Source organism: Chelon labrosus (genome assembly GCF_963514085.1).
Source record: "Chelon labrosus genome assembly, chromosome: 4".
In the NCBI taxonomy this organism is placed as follows: domain Eukaryota; kingdom Metazoa; phylum Chordata; class Actinopteri; order Mugiliformes; family Mugilidae; genus Chelon; species Chelon labrosus.
This window is the reverse complement of record NC_140340.1, coordinates 31864835-31887920: the sequence shown is the minus strand read 5'-3', so window position 1 is coordinate 31887920 and position 23086 is coordinate 31864835. Positions and strand designations below refer to the sequence as shown.

General features: G+C 38.7%; 1 protein-coding gene across 4 annotated transcripts in view; it reads left to right on the top strand.

The window, feature by feature from the left end:
* Positions 1 to 23086, top strand: part of LOC311487606 (calcium-dependent secretion activator 1) — a gene marked incomplete at its 5' end in the record, with an annotated part of 135463 nt that overhangs the window by 87546 nt on the left and 24831 nt on the right. For all 4 annotated transcript variants that reach the window (XM_084543954.1, XM_084543953.1, XM_084543952.1 and 1 more), the window contains 8 exons: positions 2941 to 3097; positions 5940 to 6081; positions 10114 to 10269; positions 11039 to 11186; positions 13636 to 13710; positions 14229 to 14312; positions 15038 to 15070; positions 17724 to 17831. In XM_084543954.1, coding sequence (XP_084400080.1) covers positions 2941 to 3097; positions 5940 to 6081; positions 10114 to 10269; positions 11039 to 11186; positions 13636 to 13710; positions 14229 to 14312; positions 15038 to 15070; positions 17724 to 17831 — 903 coding nt within the window. The remainder of the gene's footprint in view (positions 1 to 2940; positions 3098 to 5939; positions 6082 to 10113; positions 10270 to 11038; positions 11187 to 13635; positions 13711 to 14228; positions 14313 to 15037; positions 15071 to 17723; positions 17832 to 23086) is intronic.

Below are 23086 nucleotides of genomic sequence, written 5' to 3'. Positions count from 1 at the left end.
CGTTCCTAATGTATATTTTACTGCTATAATGTAAAATAAACCAATAGATTATTAAATGCATAAACCATGTCTCTGTACCAAGAAGTAAATTTAACTGCCGCAGTTAATCATTTAAATAAATTTTTTTTAAGACTGCAAATAAGGTTACGATACAATGTAAATAAGCAGTATATGCACAACTAAATGAAGTTAGGTTACACAGTTCAACACTAAACATGAAACAAGTACTTCTCCAATAGCTACAATGAAATATGAATATAAATGGTACTTACTGATGCACACAAACTCCTGTACAGCAAACGTGGGCTCTCTGGAATGAACTAGCCAACAAACGTCAAAGTCAATACATATTAACCAATCAAAGGAGCTGATTGGCTCCTGACACACCAGGGTACAAGCCATCCAATGAAAATAAAGAGGCTGCGGATATGAGTCCACATTAATTACAAACCTTCTTAACAAGGGGTCTGAAAGTTGACGCTAAGTGCAAAGGCTAATGTGGCAAGTGTGCATCAGTTCTGGAGAACTATCACTAAACTTTATTTTGCAAATGTTGAGCTGAACAGATGTAGGATTATTGATTCTTTTTTCAGGTGTATTGAGATTCTTTAATCTTCCACTTTTCTGCCGTTTTGCTATGAATTCTGTGCTTTTGACAATACTTGTTGTTGAAACAAAACAAAATTGACTTACTACCGCTTTGCTTTGTATTTCAATTATTTATTTGGTTCACGGGGAATTGTTTGGACAGGGGAAAGAGGTATGTGATTATCTTAGTGCCATATGCCCCATCCCCTACCCTACTGTAAGATCTGTGCATGCATTTAATGACACGGATGTTGTTGTGGAAGATCATTAATGTTTCCCATCTAAACAGTGACCTAGACCTCCTTGCAGCTTTTTTGCTAAACAAGTGCTTATCACAGTGCTTGTTAGCTCCTAAGCTAGCCACAGTAATGTCTCTGCTTACGAGGATCCAAAACAAGCACGTACACAGTCTTTATGGTTTGTCATTACCCTTAACTTAACCCATTACCCTCTGCTCTGAGAAACAAAGTGCAGAGTTGTGTGTATTGATACTACTTTGTTACAACTCTGTATCTTGTTTTTATCAGTCTACCCTGAACCATCCCTGAACATGCCAACCTGTTTCATGTGTCCAACCCAGCAATTAAGAGACTCAAAACCAAATATTGCAAACACTTGTGTTGTTTTGCTAAATTCACAGTGTGAAAATTATTAGAATGAAATCCAATTAGCATTTATTAATTTTGATGTGATTGTAATGATGGTTTATTCTCATAATTAATAGTCCCATTTTATGCCTCTCATGTAATCACCAGTTCAACTGGAAGACTTTGATCACTAATACACACTCACAGTTTGCCAGAATGAGGATTAAAACTTCAGCAGGTTGTTTAACAAAACATTTGATGACACAGCCTAAGACAAAGACTCTTGCCATGTCACTAAAATATCCCTCCTAGTAGAGGTGAATTCAAGGGCCTTTCGTATGGGGCATCTCCTAGAAAATGGTGATGGAAAAATAATGCTGCCTAAACAAAGATGGCCTGCAGATACCAGTGGCCTATTCATAATCACTAAAAGTTCTTCAGACTCTCGTAGTTCGGATATAAACCTTAAGCAGCTGAGTCTCGCTAGATAAGGTGACTCCCCTCATAAATTCAGTAAATTTCAAAGAAACGAGATTCTTAAATCTTGACTCGTGTTAGCTTTGAATGATGTGACAAGATTGAGGGCAAGGCTACATAATGAGTATGTTGTCCATGTTTTATTTTGTGAATTATCCGAGTCGTAGTCATAGTTCAGCCAGTAAGATGTCGTCTCTTTGTTGGTTTACAATTAAGATTTTGTTGCCCTAAATGGCATGATTGACTTAATTTATAATATTTCTATGTGGAAATTATGCACATATGTTTAGGTACATAATTTAAGTACAATGGTTGTAGCTGAAAGGGGTGCTATTAGGTGCAGCTATCATTTCCAGTTGCCATCTTTGTTTGGTTTAATAATAGGAATAGGAAAAGTCGATTCTAGACATTTTAATAGAAATATCTGGTACAGTAAACCAGTATTTTTTTTTAATGAAGTGTATTAATTTTTTGTGTTATTCCTATGACTTCAATATATATTACATATCACTCAAGTCTCAAACGTAAGAATGATTACATGAGTGGCACTGACTGGCTGGACCCTAACTATCCCACACCAAACCCACTGCTTAGAAACTCCCATGGCAAGTGCATGAATCCCCAACCACCACCACAACTTAAGCTAGTGGGTACATTCACATTACAGTGTTGACAGCTTGATGTGAATGAGCAAACACAGTGGATCCTCAGGGGTCCCTATTAAGAGGCCTGGCATAAGTGGGGGTGCATGGAGAAAAACAAGTGTTTTTGATGTGCATGAGAGTGGCCTGGTCCCTAACAGTCACTCCACTGTGTCTATTGGATGGGAGAGAGCGTAGCACAGCTCGCTACCTCCTTTCTACTGATTGACTCACTGAAGGAGCTGCGGGTGAGTGTTTAAGTAGCTCCCTGCCATGCCTGTCAAGGAGCTGCTGCTGCTTCCTCTGTGGGCCAACAGAAAAGCGTGTGATTTTCCGTGCCTAAGCGCTGTTGTTTCTGCTTCGAGTTGTGAAGAATCCTTCCCCAGAGATCACGCAATGAAATGAGGCAAAAACTTGATTTCATGTGGTGAAAAGTGAGACAGAGCCAAGGGCCTTTGAAATAGATCAGTAGAGCTACATTACATCTTCTTATGGTAAATGAGAGTCGAACTGTTAACTGTGAATTCTTAAAGATATTTTGTTTTATCTAACTTGTCTTATCTCTTGTACTCTCAACTTCTTGATTTGCTTCCACTCTATGGATCCTGTGGCTTTCCCTCTATGCCCTTCCTCCTCTCCATCTGAAGGCCTTTGCGTGGTGGTCAGACCTAATGGTGGAACATGCCGAGACCTTCCTGTGTCTCTACTCAGCTGACATGGACGCAGCTCTTGAAGTCCAGCCACCTGATAGTTGGGACAGTTTTCCTCTCTTCCAGCTGCTCAACGACTTCCTGAGGATGGACTGTGAGTGAGGAACTAATAAATTATATTCAGCTGTCAGCATTGGTACTGAAGATTAAGATTAAGATTAAGTGTCTGTCGGCCAAGTATACTTGTGTATACAAGGAATTTGGTCTCTGCAACCGTGAATTAGTGAATTAGTGAACACACACAAAGCACACAGTGAGGTGAAGCACACACTAACCCGGAGCAGTGAGCTACCATGCTACAGCGGCGCTCGGGGAGCAGTGAGGGGTTAGGTGCCTTGCTCAAGGGCACTTCAGCCGCTTTCTACCTGGTCGGGGGTTCGAACCGGCAACCCTCCGGTCACAAGCCCAAAGCGCTAACCAGTAGGCCACGGCTAAGTAGCTCAGTGTGTCTGGTAAAGTGATTGCTCTAATCCCTAGTGCCCAGGAGTCACTGTGAGCAATCAGCTCAACTCACTGAGTTGGGTATTTCAAACAAGGTGTACTGACCAACGCTATTCACTGCTCGCTCTCTGCAACTCAGATTCTTTATTGTCCCTGTCAGCCATATCTTCATTCAAGGCTCATGCAGCTCCAAGATGTGAAGCTGCATGAGCCTTGTGAGGCTGACTGCATGCAGCTTCAAGATGTGGTAAAGTGCATGCAGTCAGCCTCACAATGCTCACGCAGCTTCACATCTTAAGCTTTTACAGCAGCTTCAAGAGCTTTTACCGACCATGAAACATCTCTCAGTACATGAGATGTACTTTTGTTGCTGAGCAGTTCATATAATGAATCTCTCTCTCTCTCTCTCTCTATTTCTCTCTCTCTCTCTCTCTCTGTGCCTGTGACTGAGGATAATGGTCAGGTCTTGAAGCTGGTTGCTGCAGGCCAGTCATCTCTCTAATGAACTGCATGTACTTGCCTGCAGGAACACTGTGGAGCTGTCCATGGTTCTGTAAAGGATATACTTCACTGTTCACAATGCAGACGCAATCTGCAGGGTGTTAATTGTCCCCAGGGAACGGTTTCTTTTTCAGTTTGTCAGCCGGGAGTCAAGGAGAAGCCAGAGTATGGTCCACTTATTCAGCTGAACAGAAATGACTGCAAATAGCTTGTTATGGTCGTGCCTTAGTATCATCAAATTGGCCTCCTTTATATTTGCTACATGTTGTGGTTTCAGTTGTGTTAAAATAGCAATTGAAATGCATACCAATGAACGTAGCTACACAGCATGAAAAGGAAACTGTGAAGCACCGGCAATAATATGATGACTTAAACAGATAATGTGTAATTCCCTGCGTCGCTCAGTCAGCTGGAACCTTTCATGCATAAAGGGCAAAGATTCCTCTCCTCGTAGAGTGGTAAAATGAGTTTGTGTTGTGGAAACAAAAACTGCATTGCACTGAGACTTACTGGAAATATATATTAAATATATTCTTCTTGTTACTAAACTTCCTCTGTCACGTCTGCAAAAACTTTAAGAAAAAAAGACAATCTCCAGTTTTCTTATTGTCAGCAATATGAATGATTTCTATTAAAACCATTTATTGTCTTTATTTATTTCATAATGTCTCACCAATATGTCGTGTCGTATAGTAGTAGTCTTTAATTGTAGCTTTTTTTAAAACCACCTAAAGTGGAAAAATGTATATGCATTAGATTTAAGCAGCTAAAAAGTAGTCAACTCCCTGTACTTCTGCAACTACTACTGGAGATCATCATGCTAATGTGCCACAGTTCATTTTGTGAATGACAATCCTAACACAAAGCATTAACCAACAGTGCTAGCACTTTGTTGCAGAATGTCTTGCCATATACACAGAAAAACAAACCGTCTTCGGACCCAGCAGAGCCCCCCACTGTCCACACAGTGTAATAAAAACACTTTGGTAAAGTGTATCATCACAGGGACATCCTTTCCATAGAAGGTCATCTTCTCTGTTGCCCCACAGCTGTGCTTTTATGTAGCAGTAAATAACCATAGCACTAGACAGACGCCAAAGTCGGGCTGCAATTCGAGGAGTTAATGAGGTCTAAAGCAGTGGTAGCTGGGCCATGGCAAGCCCTGCAAACACACTCCTGGACACAACACATCCAAGTGGACAGCAGCCGCTCAAGTGGCTAATTGGGAGAGTGGCAATCAGGGAACACAACAAACATTGCACCTACTGTGTATCATCGACCTTGACTCCAATGCCAACATACACAAACACACACATGCTCAGAGGGGGAGAGAAAAACAAAGAGAGAGAGGGAGAGAGAAAGCAGACACACTGCATGGAGCCGTGAGGCATCACATTAGCACACACTGGCCTCCATTTTAACTCCTGTGGTCTTTGTCAGTGTTGCCTTTTTACAGTTGGGAGCCGGCAGAGACTGGGGTAAATGTGTGTGACGGATTGGATTTAGAAACTCCCCTAGACGCCGACCTTTTGGTTAGAAAGACTGACAAGCTGAAATTCTGTGACATACCTGTTAATGAAGAACTCAAACAACAACCTTTTCGGTCATCATTCATTATTGCCACCTACAGCAGGGCTAGTCCATTCATTCTCTCTGTCGTACAGTTTTATTTTTTGTTCCAACACAATAAAAAGAGCTTTCAGGTCACAATTACATGCGTAAAGCAACAGTGAAATGAGGCCTGTTGCACTGCCTTTGTAAACACCTGTAGTGCTTGAAACCAAGGTCTTTCTGTTCTGTGAAACACACCTGAGAAAGACGAATGAAAAATGTGACTGCAACACATTTTGCATAGGAGGACGTTCAACATGAGTTCATAAGGCTGCAAATGAAGAAATGATTCATCTCGTGCTGAAGAACCAACCAAGTTATTTTCTGTTAGTGTTCTTTGTCACTTCCACATCTTATTTCTCCCCTCCCATTGCTTCTTTCAGACAACCTGTGCAACGGGAAGTTCCACAAACACCTGCAGGACCTGTACGCGCCCCTAGTAGTGCGATATGTGGATCTGATGGAGTCATCCATTGCTCAGTCCATTCACAGAGGCTTTGAAAGGGAATCCTGGGAACCTGTTAAGTAAGGGCATCTTCATTTACCTACCTTCTACATATTTATTTAGGATGTGCTGCAGATGATTAATCAATAAGGAGGTGGGTGCACGGATGTCCCTTTTTTTCAAGCTATACTAGTTCCTAGTTTGTTTGTTTTTGTGTCTCAACTGTTCTCACTGACACACCAGTGTCCTACCACGTCTGTGTCCCAAGACCATGCTAGAACTTTTTACTTACCTCTGTCTATACTTTATATTAATGTTGACAGTGGATAACTCAAAGTAAATCTTGAGAGCAAATTAAATCATATTATGAATTTACAGCACTACTGACAATTTCAAACCTGAACCCCAAAGATGAATGAAGCGTCAGCAGTATCAGACTTAATTAAAACCTTACCTTACCTTATTCTTCATGGGATATCTCCCAGTGTGTTTTTGTCACTATTGTCTATACAGTCCTGTTTAAAGTTATTCAGGATCTATTGGTCAGAAGTCTACTGAATCGTTCCTCACTTTTTCCTCAGTAATAACAAACATTTTTGTGTAGATATATAGACAGAAAGATAGAAAGATAGATAGATAGATAGATAGAACACAACAGTGTATAAAAGCAGTATACAAACTAAATACAAAATACTTTTTTTATTAATTCATGATGGACCGGAGTTTGTTCCAGGCAAAATCTTGCATCCGCCACTGATGTCAGAGACTCCAACTCTGCCCCTACCACAGAGCCCACCTTCTGTATCAGTTTGACTAGCCGCGAGGTGCCCTTCTTGTTAGTGTTGCCTCCCCAGCACGCCGCAGTGTAGACGAGGGCACTGGCAACGATAGTCTGGTAGAGGTAGAACATGTTCAGCATCTATCTTCTGGCAGATATTAAACAACCTTAGCCTCCTTGGGAAATAGAGGAACAAGGAAGTAGTGTACAGTGTTACATACTGCGAAAACATTTAACGCTAATCTCTCACTCATTTCTCACATTAGTAGCCCAGTAAAAGAAGAATCATCCAATTTCAAATGATTCTTTGAATTGTGAATTGTTTATCAATACTCAGACAATCCTAAGTAGTTTGCAGGAGTGATATGAAAGATACAGATTAAGTACTGGATTGTGAAATTCAATAAAATGGGACAGTAGTATTGATCAACACCATAGTATTTTCCCAGTGTATTTCGTCTACATGTCACTACACACAATAGATAGGAGTTAAAATGCAGTTGGGAGTTGTAGGAGTTTATAAACTACAGTTAGTTTTGTGTTTAATATATATATATATATCATATATTTTTTTTCATTAGCATTATTTTTCTTCCCTATATCAAACTCAAAGCACCCCAAGTACTAAATCTAACAATGCCTTGCCTTTCTCCACTCAGCCGGATGGCAGCTAACTATGCGGCATTGACCATAAATATATGGTGCATTTATATATTCAGTACTTGTATGTAATTAATAAATCAAAGAATACTTGTCAATAGCTCCGTTGGACAGTGAGGTAAAATGTCCTGTATATGTTGAATTGAAATGGCTAGTCTTTTATAAAGCAGCCGATTAAAGGATCTGATTAAAAGTAACACTGCTTTAAAAGAAAAGGCGTAGAAGCATAACTGACTGATGTTATTCAGTATATCCAATATATTTGAACAGCTGTAGCAGCCTCTGAATTCACTGAGGATTTTTTGTGAAACTGTCTTGTGAGCGCTGTCATTAAAAGCACTCTGCATATCATAATATACACTTGACACATCATCTATAGCACTTTGAAAACCTAAGCGATATGTTGTCTGCACAGAGATCAAAGGTGTAAAAGTGCCTTCATATTCTGTTGTATCCTGCAGAGTGTGACACTCTCACTACAGAATCTCTGTTCCCTCTTGTGGGATTTTGTGGATACATATTGAGAAATACCAGCACTGATGGTACTGTGGAAGAAAAATCAGCTTTTTAGGCTTCACTTTACAAAATAAAAAAGAAGGTGCCAGTAGAGATGATAGTTTCCTTGATGCACTGTGTGGAAAAATGGTTGCCACACTACAAGCAAGAGGAGGCATTGACGTGTATATGTTAACATGACAGTCAACTGCCATTACAAAGGCAGCTGAGGGCCATTGATACTAATATTGAAATGTATAAAAAGTAAATTAAGAACAGACATTTTTTAAACAAACAAAATGTAGATTGGAGCAAGCAAACACAAGTGGGCAAAAAGAATTGTTTGGATGAGTTTACCTTTCATATTGATACCTAGTCATGTGTGTTGCTCATGTCCGTAATTCTCACTTTCTTTTTTAAATATCGTGGAAAATACACCAATCAGGCATAACATTATGACCACCTGCCTAATATTGTGTATGTCTCTCTAGTGCCTCCAAAACAGTTGTGACTCTTCAGAGAATGGACATGGGCCTTCTGAGGGTGTCCTGTGTTGTCATGAAACAGGATGTTGTTAGTGGGGGGGGTCTTTGAGAGCAGGGGCCTCTGTGGATCATCCCACAGATACTTGATCAGTTTGGGATCTAGTGAATTTGGAGGCCAGGTCAACACCTTGTGCTGTTCTTCATGTTTTTTTTTTTTTAGTTGTTCCTAAAGTGTTTTTGTGTGTGTGTCTGTGTCAGGCTGCATCTTGCTGGGGATGGCTGCTGCCATCAAGGAGTGTCATTGCTGTGAAGTGGGGGTGTCTGGTCTGGTCTAGATGGGTAGTACATGTCAAGTAACAAGTAACATCCACACGAATGCCAGGACCAAAAGTTTCCCAGCAGCAGAACAAGCTTTGTATATGTGAGATTTCCTCCCAGCAGTCCTCTTTATCCAACATGGAACCTGTTTTCCCAGCTGGCATTAACAAACCGAGTCCCCACTCCTTCAGGAAAAGCTTAGTTTTAAAGCGGTAAATAGTCAATAAAATAAGCAGAGGACTCCCTAAACTGCATAAGTGAACTGTTTTCAAAATTCACAAAAAAAAATTTAAGGTCTGGACTCTGTGGTGGCCAATCCATGTGTGAAAATGATGTCTCATGCTCCCTGAACCACTCTTTCACAATCTGAGCCCCATGAATCCTGGCATTGTCATCTTGGAATATGATCCATTGATGGAATGACCTGGTCATTCAGTATATTCAGGTAGTCAGCTGACCTCATTCTTTGGACACATAATGTTGCTGAACCTAGACCTGACCAACTGCAGCAACCCCAGATCATAGCACTGTCCCCACAGGCTTGTACAGTAGACACTAGACATGATGGGTGCATCACTTCATCTGCCTCTCTTCTTACCCTGATGCCCCCATCACTCTGGAACAGGGTAAATCTGGACTCATCAGACCACATGACCTTCTTCCATTGCTCCAGAGTCCAATCTTTATGCTCCCTAGCTAATTGAAGCCTTTTTTTTCCAGTTAGCCTCACTGATTAGTGGTTTTCTTAAGGCTACACAGCTGTTCAGTCCCAATCCCTTGAGTTCCCTTCACATTGTACATGTGGAAATGCTCTTACTTTCACTATTAAACATAGCCCTGAGTTCTACTGTTGTTTTTCTTCCATTTAATTTCACCAAACGTTTAAGTGATCACAGATCACGATCAATCAGGATTTTTTCCGACCGCATTTCTTCCCTGAAGATGATGGTTCTCCACTATCCTTCCAGTTTTTAATAATGCCTTGGACAGTTCTTAACCCAGTTTTAGTAGTTTCTACAATCTCCTTAGATGTTTTCTCTGCTTGATGCATGCCAATGATTTGACCCTTCTCAAACAGACTAACATCTTCTCCACGACCACAGGATGTGTCTTTAGACATGGTTGTTGAAGAAATGAGAAGCTACTCATTGCATCAGTTGGGGTTAAATAACTTGTTGTCAGCTGAAAGATAATCACCCATGCAGTAATTAGGCTCATACCTATTTGCTTAGTGAAATCCAGGTGGTGACATTTTTTTTTTTTTGGCCAGGCATAATATATATGCATAATGATATGCATTAGATGTGTTGAGGTAGTACATTCCATATCCCATATCTTGTGGTCCAGATGCTAAATTCTGACCTGTGGTTTTGCAGTAATGGCTCAGGAACGTCAGAGGATCTTTTCTGGAAGCTGGATGCTCTGCAGACCTTCATCAGAGATCTCCACTGGCCAGAGGAGGAATTTGGCAAACACCTGGAGACCCGACTGAAATTGATGTCTAGTGACATGATTGAATCATGTGTAAAACGGTAAGAATATTTGTGGTTGTTAATAGTAATTTGTATACCAAATATGCTAGTGGTAACTAGAGCTGTGACGTTTACGAACAAACCAAATCTATTGACCAGGCTCTTTAAAACAAACGACGGGAACCGAGCTGCAGTTGTTAGCCATTCCCACCATTGTCCCACCAAGACAATATGCATTGCTGGGATGTCTAAGTTTGAATAATTCTGATTCATATCTTACCCTATCATAGTGCTTATTTTGAGGATAAAATAAGTTACCCCTAGGCTGGCCTCTTAAAAATAAATGTATAAATGTCAAAATGACCCAGTCTTTTAAACGGCTCTTTGAAAGGAACGGAACCACAAGATCCCTTCAAAGAGAAACAAATAATGGACGGATGCAACCAGTGGTATAGGAACTGGTAGATTCCTTAGTTACTGAAACAAATGGTGACATCTCCATCTCCAAATGTTTCTCTTTATCAACCAGTAGCTTTGTATAGTAATTATTTGTAATTATTAAAAGAGTTACAAGGGAACATCTCAGAAGCTTAAACAACATAAACGATTATCAAAATAACTTGTTTCAGGTCTACTTGCCTTTATTGTAATATAACGTATAGCAGTGGTTACTTTAAATCACTGTCCTCCCTTCAGGGGGAATTTAGAAAAAAAAAGTGTAAAAATATATATATATATATTTAGTTACTATTGTCTTTTGTTGGTTTGGGATTAAAGCACACATTTGTAAATGTGTCTAAATCCTGGTCATTCCTTCCTTTCTCTAAAGGACACGTGCAGCATTTGAGTCCAAACTTCAGAAGAGCAGCCGGGCCACAGACTTCCGCGTGCCACAGTCCATCTGCACTATGTTCAATGTCATGGTGGATGCCAAGGCCCAGTCAGCCAAGCTGTGTGCCATGGACCTGGGGCAGGAGGTAGGAGACACTGAATATTTCCTGGAAACTCACTTTCTTTCAGAGTGGAAACCCTGTTTTGGTACAAATAACTGACTCCCCATAGACATCATGGCCACTTGAGTTAAATGGAAATGAATTGTTTGTGTTTTTGTTTCGAGTGGCATTAACACTTAAACGTGTGAACATCTTTATTTTACTTTTATTTTGTCTGTCTGTTGGATTGCAGCGTTCTTTGTCTCTTTGTGTCTAACATATCATTTTACATGTGTCATGTTGCCTCAGTGTTTCTTCTTTTTCTTCTTCTGTGTCTTGTGAAAGTTTGTTAGAGAATGGGTAAGTGTGGCTACAAATTCAATTGAATTCTCACCCCTCCTTGTTCCCAAATGTATAATTAGTCATCAGTTTTGCCTGTCTGTCTCCCTCCACTTGAATTGTTTGGATTTCATTAGCATATGTGTAGATGGTATTGAATATACATGGGGTAGAAGTGAGAGATCTCATATTTCGCAGAATCTCAAGACTGATACCAATTCTGACGATGAATTAATTATTGCCAAGTCCTTCACTGTTCTGTTGGTGCCACAATGCTAAACAAAAGGATTCCTTGATGTGATTCTGTCTCTGAGTTACCATGACAGCAGATCTTTGCAAGACTAGTTGTTCCAAAGTGCTTGACTGGGCTCTGCTTTAGAGGAAGACAACCTCAGGGGTCTGGAAAATTGTTTTACAATTCAATAATTTACAATTTACAACCTACAGAAGTGAAGGAAATAAAAAGTAATTTTATTAATTATAAATTATTTAAAAAAAAAAAGGAATTAGTGCAGTGATTTTTCAGTCTCGATCTCCATTTAGATTGAACTGTGTTTTTCTTTGTAAGATGTGTGTCACTGTTCTCAAACTGAGCTTATTTAATCTTTTCATTTACTTATTTAATGTACAATAGATAGACGTGTACTAGACTGTTTAGGACTAAGCCAGAATGCAGATGATTTAGCTATATTATTAGGTTTTATTGTGGTGTAATGTGGTTGCTTGCGTATGTCAAGCAAGTGTTCTTGCACAGTAGACGGAAGCAGAATACAATCTTATAAACCTTTACAAACTCTCATGCACTAGGTCAGAAATATGTGGGCATTTCTCAGTACACAGGTGGAGAGAAGTACTGACCCCTAATGATTTAACAATAATCTGGTTCATCTAACAGTCTTCAGTCTTCTGAACTGGGAGCTATTTGAATGAAACACCCACTCAGAAATGCACCCAACCTAAGGTGACACTACCTGATGGAGTCCTGCTGGAGTCAATAATTTGTCCAAAAAACCACAAAACAATAACAACAAAAACTTTGAACGGGAGATCACCTGTCCTCCATTGTGGAGGTTGGTTATCTTGTATACAGCGAGGTTCCCCTCTTAATCTTTGAAAAGCAAGAAACTGAAACATAAATGTCATATGCAGCATATGTAGAATTTTCAACACATTTGAAAGGAGGATTTAAAAATATACTAGTCATTTTAAGAACAATTCAAGCTTTTATTTTGACAATAAGAACCAGACATTGAGTACCGCTAAATATAATTACTATTATTATTATTATTATTATTTGGAAACCAATGGTCAAGTTGTATAATCTAAGTTCAGTTCTACTACTCTTTGTTGCCCTGTGGGTCCATGTATTATGTAGTATTTCAAGTTTGGTTTTATATTCTAAAATAAAAAAAAATTAATAAGAGTTTATTTGTTTTTCTATTTCATTTTTCAACCTTTAATTTTACCTTTCGTCCTTTATATATGAAAAAAGAAAACAGGACTAAAAGAGAAAACGGTCGTTATTTGATTCTTATAAAATCAGACGTTTCTGTAGGTTAAAAAGAAGAAGGCAACACTGAAGAAGAAGTTCCGATGATGTTCAGTAGGAATAGAAAATGTAAATTTTTAGTTCATAGTTATGGTTTTTGTATAGGCTTGCAGGCGTCACATATTAATTAAACCCAGGTTAAAGGAGTACTACACTGTTATTTTTAATGATCAGCATTCTGCTACCTCCTTGCCACCCCTCTTTTTTCTGTTTACAAACCAGCATGAGGTCACAGTCTTAAAAGGGAACTACCGTTTTTTACAACCTGGACCTTATTTCTATCGTTTACTCACCCATGGACTTTGGTAAAAAGAACATTTTCTCTATGTAGACATTTAGAGTTAATTCTAAAAAATAAAAATAATCATAGTTACAGGTGATCCTACACTATAGTCGATGAATGTAGCTAGGCATGCTACATTTCATTTGTGCTTATACAGTTTATACAGTTGTGTATGGTGGATAGCTCTTCTCTGGCGAAACACTCTTTCAGTAGTATGTGAAGTATGAAGTGTTTCACTCTAATGGCTACTGTCACATCATGATGGGCTTGCATGTGTGTTTAGGTATAAATGGAAGCATAACGTGTTTTCTCTTCCTTTGCAGAGACAGTACCACTCCCAAATTGACAATCTTATTGAGGAGACGGTGAAGGAGATGATAACTCTGCTGGTAGCTAAGGTACAAAAGAATGTATCATACATTTATTTAATGCATAGATCCTGGGCACATTGGACACAGGCTCAAAGTTCATTGAAAGTGAATGTTAACATTTGTTGTAGGAATGGTCGACTATGAAGAGCGAAAGTTAAAATGACTACAGAGAAATACACAAAACAAAAATTAAGAGATTCAAAATTACCACAGAGACAAGATGTGACAAGAAAGTAAACAAAAAGTTAGGATAAATCAATACGATGTTAACAATATGGACATTTAAAATGACCAAAAAGTTATTCCTAATGACTACTTCTTCTCAAAACACCACAAAGAGAGACTCCTACAATGAAAAAACAGAATATAGCTACAACTAAATTGATAACCACCAGAAAAAGACTGTAAGTAATCGCAACCACCTTACAAATTTTATACAGAGAAAGATGCAGAACAATTTTCTGTGTGTGAAGGAGCCATTGACGTTTCAGTAGTACGTAACTGCCGCTCATAATACTGTTTTCTTCCTTTCTCCTCTTTCTCAGTTTGTGGTCATTCTAGAGAGCGTGCTAGCAAAACTTTCCAGATATGATGAAGGAACACTCTTCTCTTCCTTCCTGTCTTTCACTGTAAGTAGTAAATATACAAATTTCCATAACAATCCTCATTTTAGAAGGTTCCGGGTTCTAATCCATGGGCTGACTGGTTCCTTTCTGTGTGGAGTTTGCATGTTCTCCCTGTGTCTGCGTGGGTTCTCTCCAGGTTCTCCAGCTTCCTCCCACCGTCCAAAGACATGCTGGTTAGGTTCATTGGTGATTCTAAATTGGCCATAGGTGTGAGTGTCTCTCTGTGTTAGCCCTGAGATGGACCCCGCCTCATGACAAGTGGTTACATTAGATGAATGAATGAATGAATCAATCCTCATTTTGCCTATTATTGCTCCTAGTAGAATACTAACCAGATTCACTTTTGTGCATCAGGTGACCTGGAGTCATCACCTTTGAAAGAAGCCAACCGTGTAACCCACTGGACACTGAATGAATGTTCATTCATTCATTAAACAAGATGGGAAATGCTTTTAATTTTAATTTAGTGAAGACTGACATTTGTGCTCTAAATGTTTTCGTACACCTTTCATGCTAATTGTAGAATAGCTGAATACCTCAGGTGAATTCCCACAGTAAAGTAAAACCCAGGCTAGTGTATTTAAGGGCTCTTTTTGCAGTTAAAGTGACCACATGAGTCACAGTTGCCAGTTCAGTAGGAACTAAACTATAGCTTGGGCAATCTCATAACGGTGGGCTTCTGAAAAAGTGTTTGTTGATCCATTTCTTTCTTCTTTCTTTACGTCAAGGTGAAAGCTGCCTCAAAGTATGTGGATGTACCTGTAAGTATATCTTTATGTCTGTCTGTGTTTGTGTGTATGTTACGAGTCAACACAACATAAGCACCGCTAATATTGTGCTGGAATGTCATATGATAATAACTACAACAAGAAATATGTGAATACAATTCATATTGTTATGAAGTTTTTTTTGCCAACTTAATTAATATATTTTGGCATTAGATGATGGTATTCAAAGTGTCATGATAAACCTCTTAAATCGCCCACCATCCTTACATGGCGTGATATATTCCCCCCAAAAATCAACTTGATTTATGCACCGTATCTCGATATACACATCAGATATAAATAGTGATTATTTAGGGTTAATACCAATAGTTCCATCAGATAATGATTTCTCACACATTTCACTGAATGCATTTTATATTGACTGGAGCTCACTGTACAGGGCAGCAGTCGATGTTCTCTGTTGGATAAACTTAATAATGACATAGTTTTAAATTGTTTATTTTGTGTTTTATTGTGATTTTTCATGTAACTTAATTTGCTCATGCAAATTACTTAAATCTGAGCAATATTCCTCTGATATGGAATTCCAATAATAATAATAGGAATTTGCACCTGTAAAATGGAAAATGTAAGATAAGATAATGTGATGTGTGTGTGTGTGTTTGTGTTTTTCTTGTGCGTGTACAAATATTTAAACATGCTTTCACATATAGAATGATAATCCAGATGGTATTTGTGTCATAACTGCCCAATGAATGTCCCAGTTTTTCTTCTCCCAAATGTCCATTCACATGCATGTGGCCAGAAACTGACAGTCAGTCAGTCGTGCCTTGTGTCTCACTTTCAGTGCAGCATATATTTGTGAGTCCATGTTGCACAACAGATTCCCATTCCACTGTCAGGTTGGGGGTGGTGGTATGTGCATGTGTCTGTGTGCGCATCAGATCTGTATTAGCTGCCAACACTTCGGCCGCAGCAACATGCCAAAATTTAAATTAATGCCTTGTCAGTGAATGTGAGGAGCCACTGTGTACACTGGCAGGGGTTACAGTTTCAGGCCTGGTACGCTAATTGTGTCTTTAATGTACAAAATTAGAGTTCCACTGTTTGAAAAAAATGCACTCATTTACTCATTGCAATCGTTATACATATGTGTCAACAAAGTCCAGAAGTAGTTTTCAATGAGTTCATTAAATGTCTTTTAGAGTCCCGGAGAAACTGAGAGCAAAAGCTTAACAGAGTGTGTTATCTTGACAATGTGATATGTCCAAAGACAGCTAAGTTAGACATTCCCTGAGGACATTGTGATTGCAAATTAAAATATGAGAATTGCAGGCTCTAAGAAGCTGCACAGCAAACCAAAGTGAAGTGGCCTTGATCACTTTATACATGCCCAGACCGCAAGGGCAACTGATTTTAGTACTCATTTGACAAAAGAACAAATGGGAGCATGATTGTGTGTACCATCATTAGACAAGTCAAACAATTGCTAAGGATGAGCTCCAATAGCTGTGGAGATATTTCACAAAAATTAAAGAATGCCATTCTGATGGTGGAGCAACTGGAGAGGCTGAAGTCATTCAAGATCAATCTTCTACTTTTTCTAGTGGGTGTACTCCCCATCCTTCAGTTAGAAAAAAGCCTCAGCGGCTTGCAGTGCCAGCAGTTGACGACCAGTCACATGCTGAGGTTGCTAGGCACTGTTCACAACACACACTTTACTACACACAAATTAGCCCATAACCACAAATGCATATCACTGAGTCTGTGATCTCATCTAATTAAATCCTTTTTGTCCATAGCACATTTTTTAAGGAAATGACCGGCATTTTGTTCTTTCTGTTCTATTTAGATTAGAGGTGGGACTCGATTAAAAACGTTAATCTAATTAATTAGAGGCTTTGTAATTAATTAATCTCGATTAATCACATTTTAATCTCATAACAATATTTGCACCAAAAAGCAACATTTTTCAATTTAAATGGATTTTAGTGGACGACTGAATCACATAATAGACACAGACATGCATATTGTAAACTCAAGCTCTTTTAATGTCTGGAAAAATGCATTTAATTGCATTTCAATTCAAAACAGTAGAAAAAGAAAGAAAATATCCCTGGCCAAAGCTTAACAGACTTAAAGTTAAAGTGCAATTTAAGTACTTTAAGTACTTTTTCAGAACAGTATTGAGTTTAAATGTAAAAAAAAAAAAATAAAAAAAATAAAAATCCTATCATTATTATCAAGGTTTCCATCAGGTTTTTTTTAATTTATTTATTTATTTATTTTTTTAAATAAAATTTGCCTTCCATCAGTCCTAGCAACGTGCTTTCGTCAGATTCCTCCATTTTGGTAGCCGTTAGCCGAGCTCTGACATGTGCATCAGTGTAATCGTTGTAGCAGGAAATCGTGCACTGACAAAAGTTCTGCGTTGTTTGGAATGCAAACTGCGATTAAATGCGTACATTTTTTTTTTTTTATTTAACGCATACATTTTTTTTGTAACTAATTAATCGTAATTAATGCGTTAATGTCCCACCCCTAATTTAGACATTTTGTTATATCCTTTATATTAAATGAACTGTATGTAAAAGACAGTTATTTTTTAATGTACTCACTGAATGCAATGCAGCTGTTCTGATCTGTTTATTTTCCCTCTCTCTTCCTTCTTTCCTTCCTTTTGCAGAAGCCAGGAATGGATGTTGCTGACGGTTATGTGACATTTGTTCGTCATTCCCAGGACATGCTAAGGGAGAAGGTCAATGAAGAGGTGTACATAGAGAGACTATTCGACGTAAGTAAGCCACACCACCTCTTCTTTCTGTAAATGGAGGATTAGCAAGGCAACACAACCACAGCTCTATACGCCTATGTTATTTTCAGAATGTTTTAAAAGCACACTCTCATAATCACTTGAGTTTTTCACTTGAGTTCAGATTTTTGTTGCATTATTCACTTAACTGGTATTTGACCATTTTTGGTTTTCCAAAGTGCAGATACAGTGATGGGACTGATAATATCAAATTGTAAACTGTTTTACCTTCCAACACTTCAGTTTTTTCACTAGTTGCAATATGAAATAGACCATAGGGATGTTTTGTTTTTATATTTTAAGCACATTCTGACATATCATTAGATTTAAATAAAACTGCATTTATTTGTTATCATGGATCGACAGATAAGTCTCATTAATGCATGCTCTTCTTCATGTTGCGTGTCATTCTACCAAAAACCTGTGCAGAGTCATGCTTTGGGATGTTCACGTGTCATTTTTTGAATGTGACAGTACTCACGCATCACACGCCTCCATAGCTGATAGACTGCAATCAGCCCAAACTATAAATAATTTCCAAAACATTCCTGTATGCTGTTTGCTGTCACTTTTGCCGCCAACTCAGCTGCTGGTCTTCATTTTATTGGAGGATTTCTTAGCAGGATGCGCTAAAATGGTCTCTATGGGTGAGTTTTCTTACTGAGGCAAGCCTCTATGCAGATTCATCTCTGCCATACTTGTTTTTTAAAGTGAGACTTGCTGCGCCACATTTGCCTCTCCTTTCCTAATCAGCTGAAGATTTGCAAAATGATTTTGCTCCACCACAAATTCTGTACACATTTTCTTATCAGGATTTACCGGCAAATTGTTTCATCAGCCGCTTTAACAGAAGTTTTAGAACATGGAGGATAGTGGGGGTGTTGATTAGGCTTTGGGAATAAAATGCCACATTTAAGAAAGAACTCAATTATTTTGCAGCAAAGTAGTGTAAAGTGCAACAGCTTACCCTGGACACAGCCTAACAACAGAAGAAGAAATCTGAATGTCTAGTTATCAGTATTATTAGGAAAGATAAAGAGGCAGGAAACATTAATTTGCATATGAGTAAGGCAGTTATCAGGAAGTGTGGTTGTGTGGATCATTGAGAATCACAAATCTGAAACAAACCCATGTACAATATTTATGCACAGATGTGCTACACAGTGCATGGAAGCAGCCCTGTCTGTGCTCCCAGTGTAACTGACAGCCAATAAAGTCAGACCACTGACTACAATAATAGATTAATGCACACTGATTCTACAGCCCAAAAAACACACAACCAATGAAAGGATCTATCAGGCTCTGTATGGCTTACCCGCTCAGCTAAATTATTTCCACTGGGACTCCTAGTACGGATCCTGCCTGTAATGCTGGGTAATCTTTGATCTCCAAGTGGACATGGTCACGCAAACATGTTTGCCTTTACTCCAAATCTTAGCCAAAATTAAGTCCTTTCTAAACTTGTCATCTATGCCCTTATCTCTTGTTGTTAGAATTTTGGGTTTTGCTTTATTCAGCTCCCAGACAGAAGGCAGTCTACTTTCAACTAATCCAAATCACTGCGATTTCCTTCATTTGGCTGTATTTCTGCTCTAATTTGATCTTTTAAGCATCCGTTGAAAGATCGTTCCTTGTAATTGCTTTTACTGTATCTGGGAATGAGTCCACAACTATTGTCTAGACAAGACCCAGTATTTTGAAGAGAAAACAAATAAACATACAGTTTATGTACATACAACACAGCAAAGAAGCTTCACGCTCCACTTTTGATATGCTGGACTTACTGAAGTTCTGTTTGAAGTGGTTTAGATACAGTAAGGTTGGCTTGTAAACCGCTGGCTTGTTTATAACCTACCTAGTTGCATTGACAAGCTTGTGTTAATGTCACAGTATTCATAAATCTCAGCAGCATAACCAACAAAAAAGTGTAACAAAACTAGACCATTTTTATTGTCTTTAATCATAAATGTAACACAATATCTGTCCAAAAAGCTTGAATTATGTTCATTTTAATTAAGGCTGAAACAGAGACAAATAAAATAAAAGTAGAGTGGACAACCCAGTCGTAGGTTGTGTAATCTTCTGCACCTGACTTGAGTCTCACCTCTTTAGCCTGTGCGTGTGTGTGTGTGTCCATGGCTTCAGACTAAAGGGTAGGCAGCCATACAGATGCATCTGCACCTGTCTGTGACACTGTCTTGGATTAAGGCCTGGAGGTGTATTCCGTCTCCTATTGTAGGCCTCTCTGATTGTCCTGACAGAGGGTGACAGAAAGGTGCCCGGTGTGGAATGTTTGCTCCTTGCTGCTGCAGCTTGAGCCATTTGCCATGCATCTTCTTTCCCTCCATTTCTACTACGGTTAGTCTCAGCCTGGCTTATCTTTGTTGTCATCCTGTATTGGTTCTTCCTGCAGCGTCGCTGAGGCAGATGAAGGTGTCTGTGGCCGCTTTCTGCAGCTCTGTTGTGCTTTTATTGTCTGTCCACACTTTTTCATCTTTCAGCATTAGCGCTTGACACCAGGAATACGGTTAAAGAATAATGTTCAGAACGCATGGACAGAGAAATGTACTTGAGGAAGTGCAGCACATGTGGAGACACACTGCAGTAAAAGTGCAGTAAAAGTTTCACTACTGGCACCTAGTTTGGCTTGTCAGGTAATCTATCTTTTTTCCTTATGGTAAATGGTGTTGTTTTTATATAGCGCTATTTTAATTATTGGTACTTTACAGTCACACTGACACATCAACCCATTTGCTCACAGGAGCACACACCAGTGGTAAACGCTCTGGTTCGTCAACAACCCTCTTCAGCTGACACCCAAACTGAAATAAAATGTCACTGACTGAAAACTAGACTAAAGTGTCTCATGTTTTTGTTGAATCTTCTTAAACAGTTAATCAACTCTTAGTTAAGACCAATTGAACTGAGTGTGACAACACACAAGAGCAGAGACTTCAGAAAGTGTGTGCGTGTTGGGTTTAGGGGTGTGGTCTTCTTAAAATAAGGTCAAGATATATACCTCCACAATCTTTGCTTTGTTGTCTCCTCCCCTCCCTTAGTGGTCTTTATGTATTTGCTTCATTTATTTATCTTTTTTATCCGTTCCACCTGGTAAAGATGACAACTGATATACAACGCATGCTCTTTAAACAGAAATATTGTCTCACGGTTCACTGATTTAGCTTTGATGCTTTTATTCTCGTCTGTATGCATTTGTTCAGTAATGTATTTGTTGTGTAATGTTGTGACTGCTCCAGAAGGGCTAGCTAAAGCTAAACAATTGAACAATATCATTTATTTTGCTTTGTCAAGATTGGAAAGCCCTAAGATGTTTTTCTGCCGTGGCCAGGCACATTATGCGGTGGTTGACAAGATTACATTTTTTAAATCCTTCAATGTGCCACAGTATAGAATGATTGATGGAAAGAATCCCATCAATCATCCCAACGCTGTAATAAAGAGATTACATTTCAAATCACATCAACACCTCAAGTCGTTTTGCTTCTGAAGCCCAAAAGTATTTTTTTTTACATTTCCATGTGAAAAAACATCCCCAGGCTCAGTCAGTGACAGCTGCAAAACTGTAGGGCCAAAATGAACAACCTTTAATTAAGAGCATAGATAATTATCATTGTTTCAGGAAAAAGGTAAAATCCTGGCTCATGGACAATTTAAATCCATAGTGACACTAACATGTCTTCCTCCATGTGAGTTGTTGTCTGTTGGTGTTGTCTTTGTATGCACTTTGCACTTTAATACAGAATGGTGGGGTTAGGGGAAATTCTTTTATTTGTTTAGCCTCTTATAGTATATTTTTATGATGTTTAATTGTTTTGTTTTATGTGGATATATGTCCTGTCTTGTAACATCAGGGACCATGATGGAAATAAGTGCTTGCACTTTGTCGTGATCTATCCCTTGGATATGTCAGAAAAAACAAAAAACTAAAAAAAAAAACGTTGGCTCTATGGACAAGAGACACTGGGTAGAGTTTTGCAATACTGTAACTGCTTATCTTTATCTCCAGGCCATTGTGATATGTGTTGATAATAAACTACAAATTAGATACTAAATAACCGCCTTATAACAATGAGTCAGTAAACACTCGGGGTGTTAGTATTATTTCACACATTCCTGGTGAATCTGAAGATGAACAGCAACATGTGTTTGGTTTGGAGCTATTTGGAGCCAGCAATTGAAAGGACTGAAAATCTAATTGCATTTAACTGATTAGAATAGAGTCAAAAAGAATCATGTTTTTGTCTTTATAAAACTAGAGGCTAAACGTCAGTTTCAGTAAGATGATATGTAATTTAAATTAGGACTATGACATGCATTTAGCTCAAGAGTGGTATCAGGCGCAGTAAGGAGATTATTTTGCAATGACCTCTTAATTTCTAAATATGTGTCAACACTTTGACGTCTAGAGTCCCAGCAGACAGACCCATATGTGGTCTAATGCTGATCATGTTAAACAACAGCGTCTCAAGAAAGGGATAACAGATATGAGACATAACAAGTGCTAATACCTATGTTCTGACATAGACTGGAGGTTAGAAGAGCATGTCGGAACAGGATTATTTTAATTGATATTCGACCCACTTCTCTGATCACACCGTGTGGTGATTGCTCCGTCATAAGCATTAAATGTGGGGCTTTTTGAATCAAAAAGAAATCAGATTTACTTGATGCAATTTTATTTTATTGACCACAATCCTTACCAGAAATCCAATCATAGAATTGTTTTTAATATTATGCATCCTGCTACTGTGAAAGTTGCTCTGAAACCTGGTGTTTTGTGGCATCATGACTAAACTTTCATGGAAATTGACTGCAGAGAGGTGGCTATCATGAAGTCTCATTTCTTTTCTCATCAGTGGTTCCCTCCGATCATTTCCATATTAGATACATAGATTGCATTTTGAAATATTTTGTCTCCTTGCCCTTTACTACGTGTAGCCCACAACAGGAGCTTGTCTCTGTCCGACGTGTTCTTACTAGAAAAACTCAATTTAGTCAAAGTGTCGCGCCCATAGACAGTATATAGATGGACGGCGGAACAGCTCCTCTAAAGTGATGGCAAAGCAAGTAGAGCTCCCCCTGGTGGCTGGCTGCAGTACATGTCATAAGCTCCACCCCCTCCATGTTAGTGGGCGGGACTTGGGTCAAACTAAAACACTAAAATACACATCAAATAATTTGTTTCTGTCATTTTATTTAGTTCATGTAATGTTGAT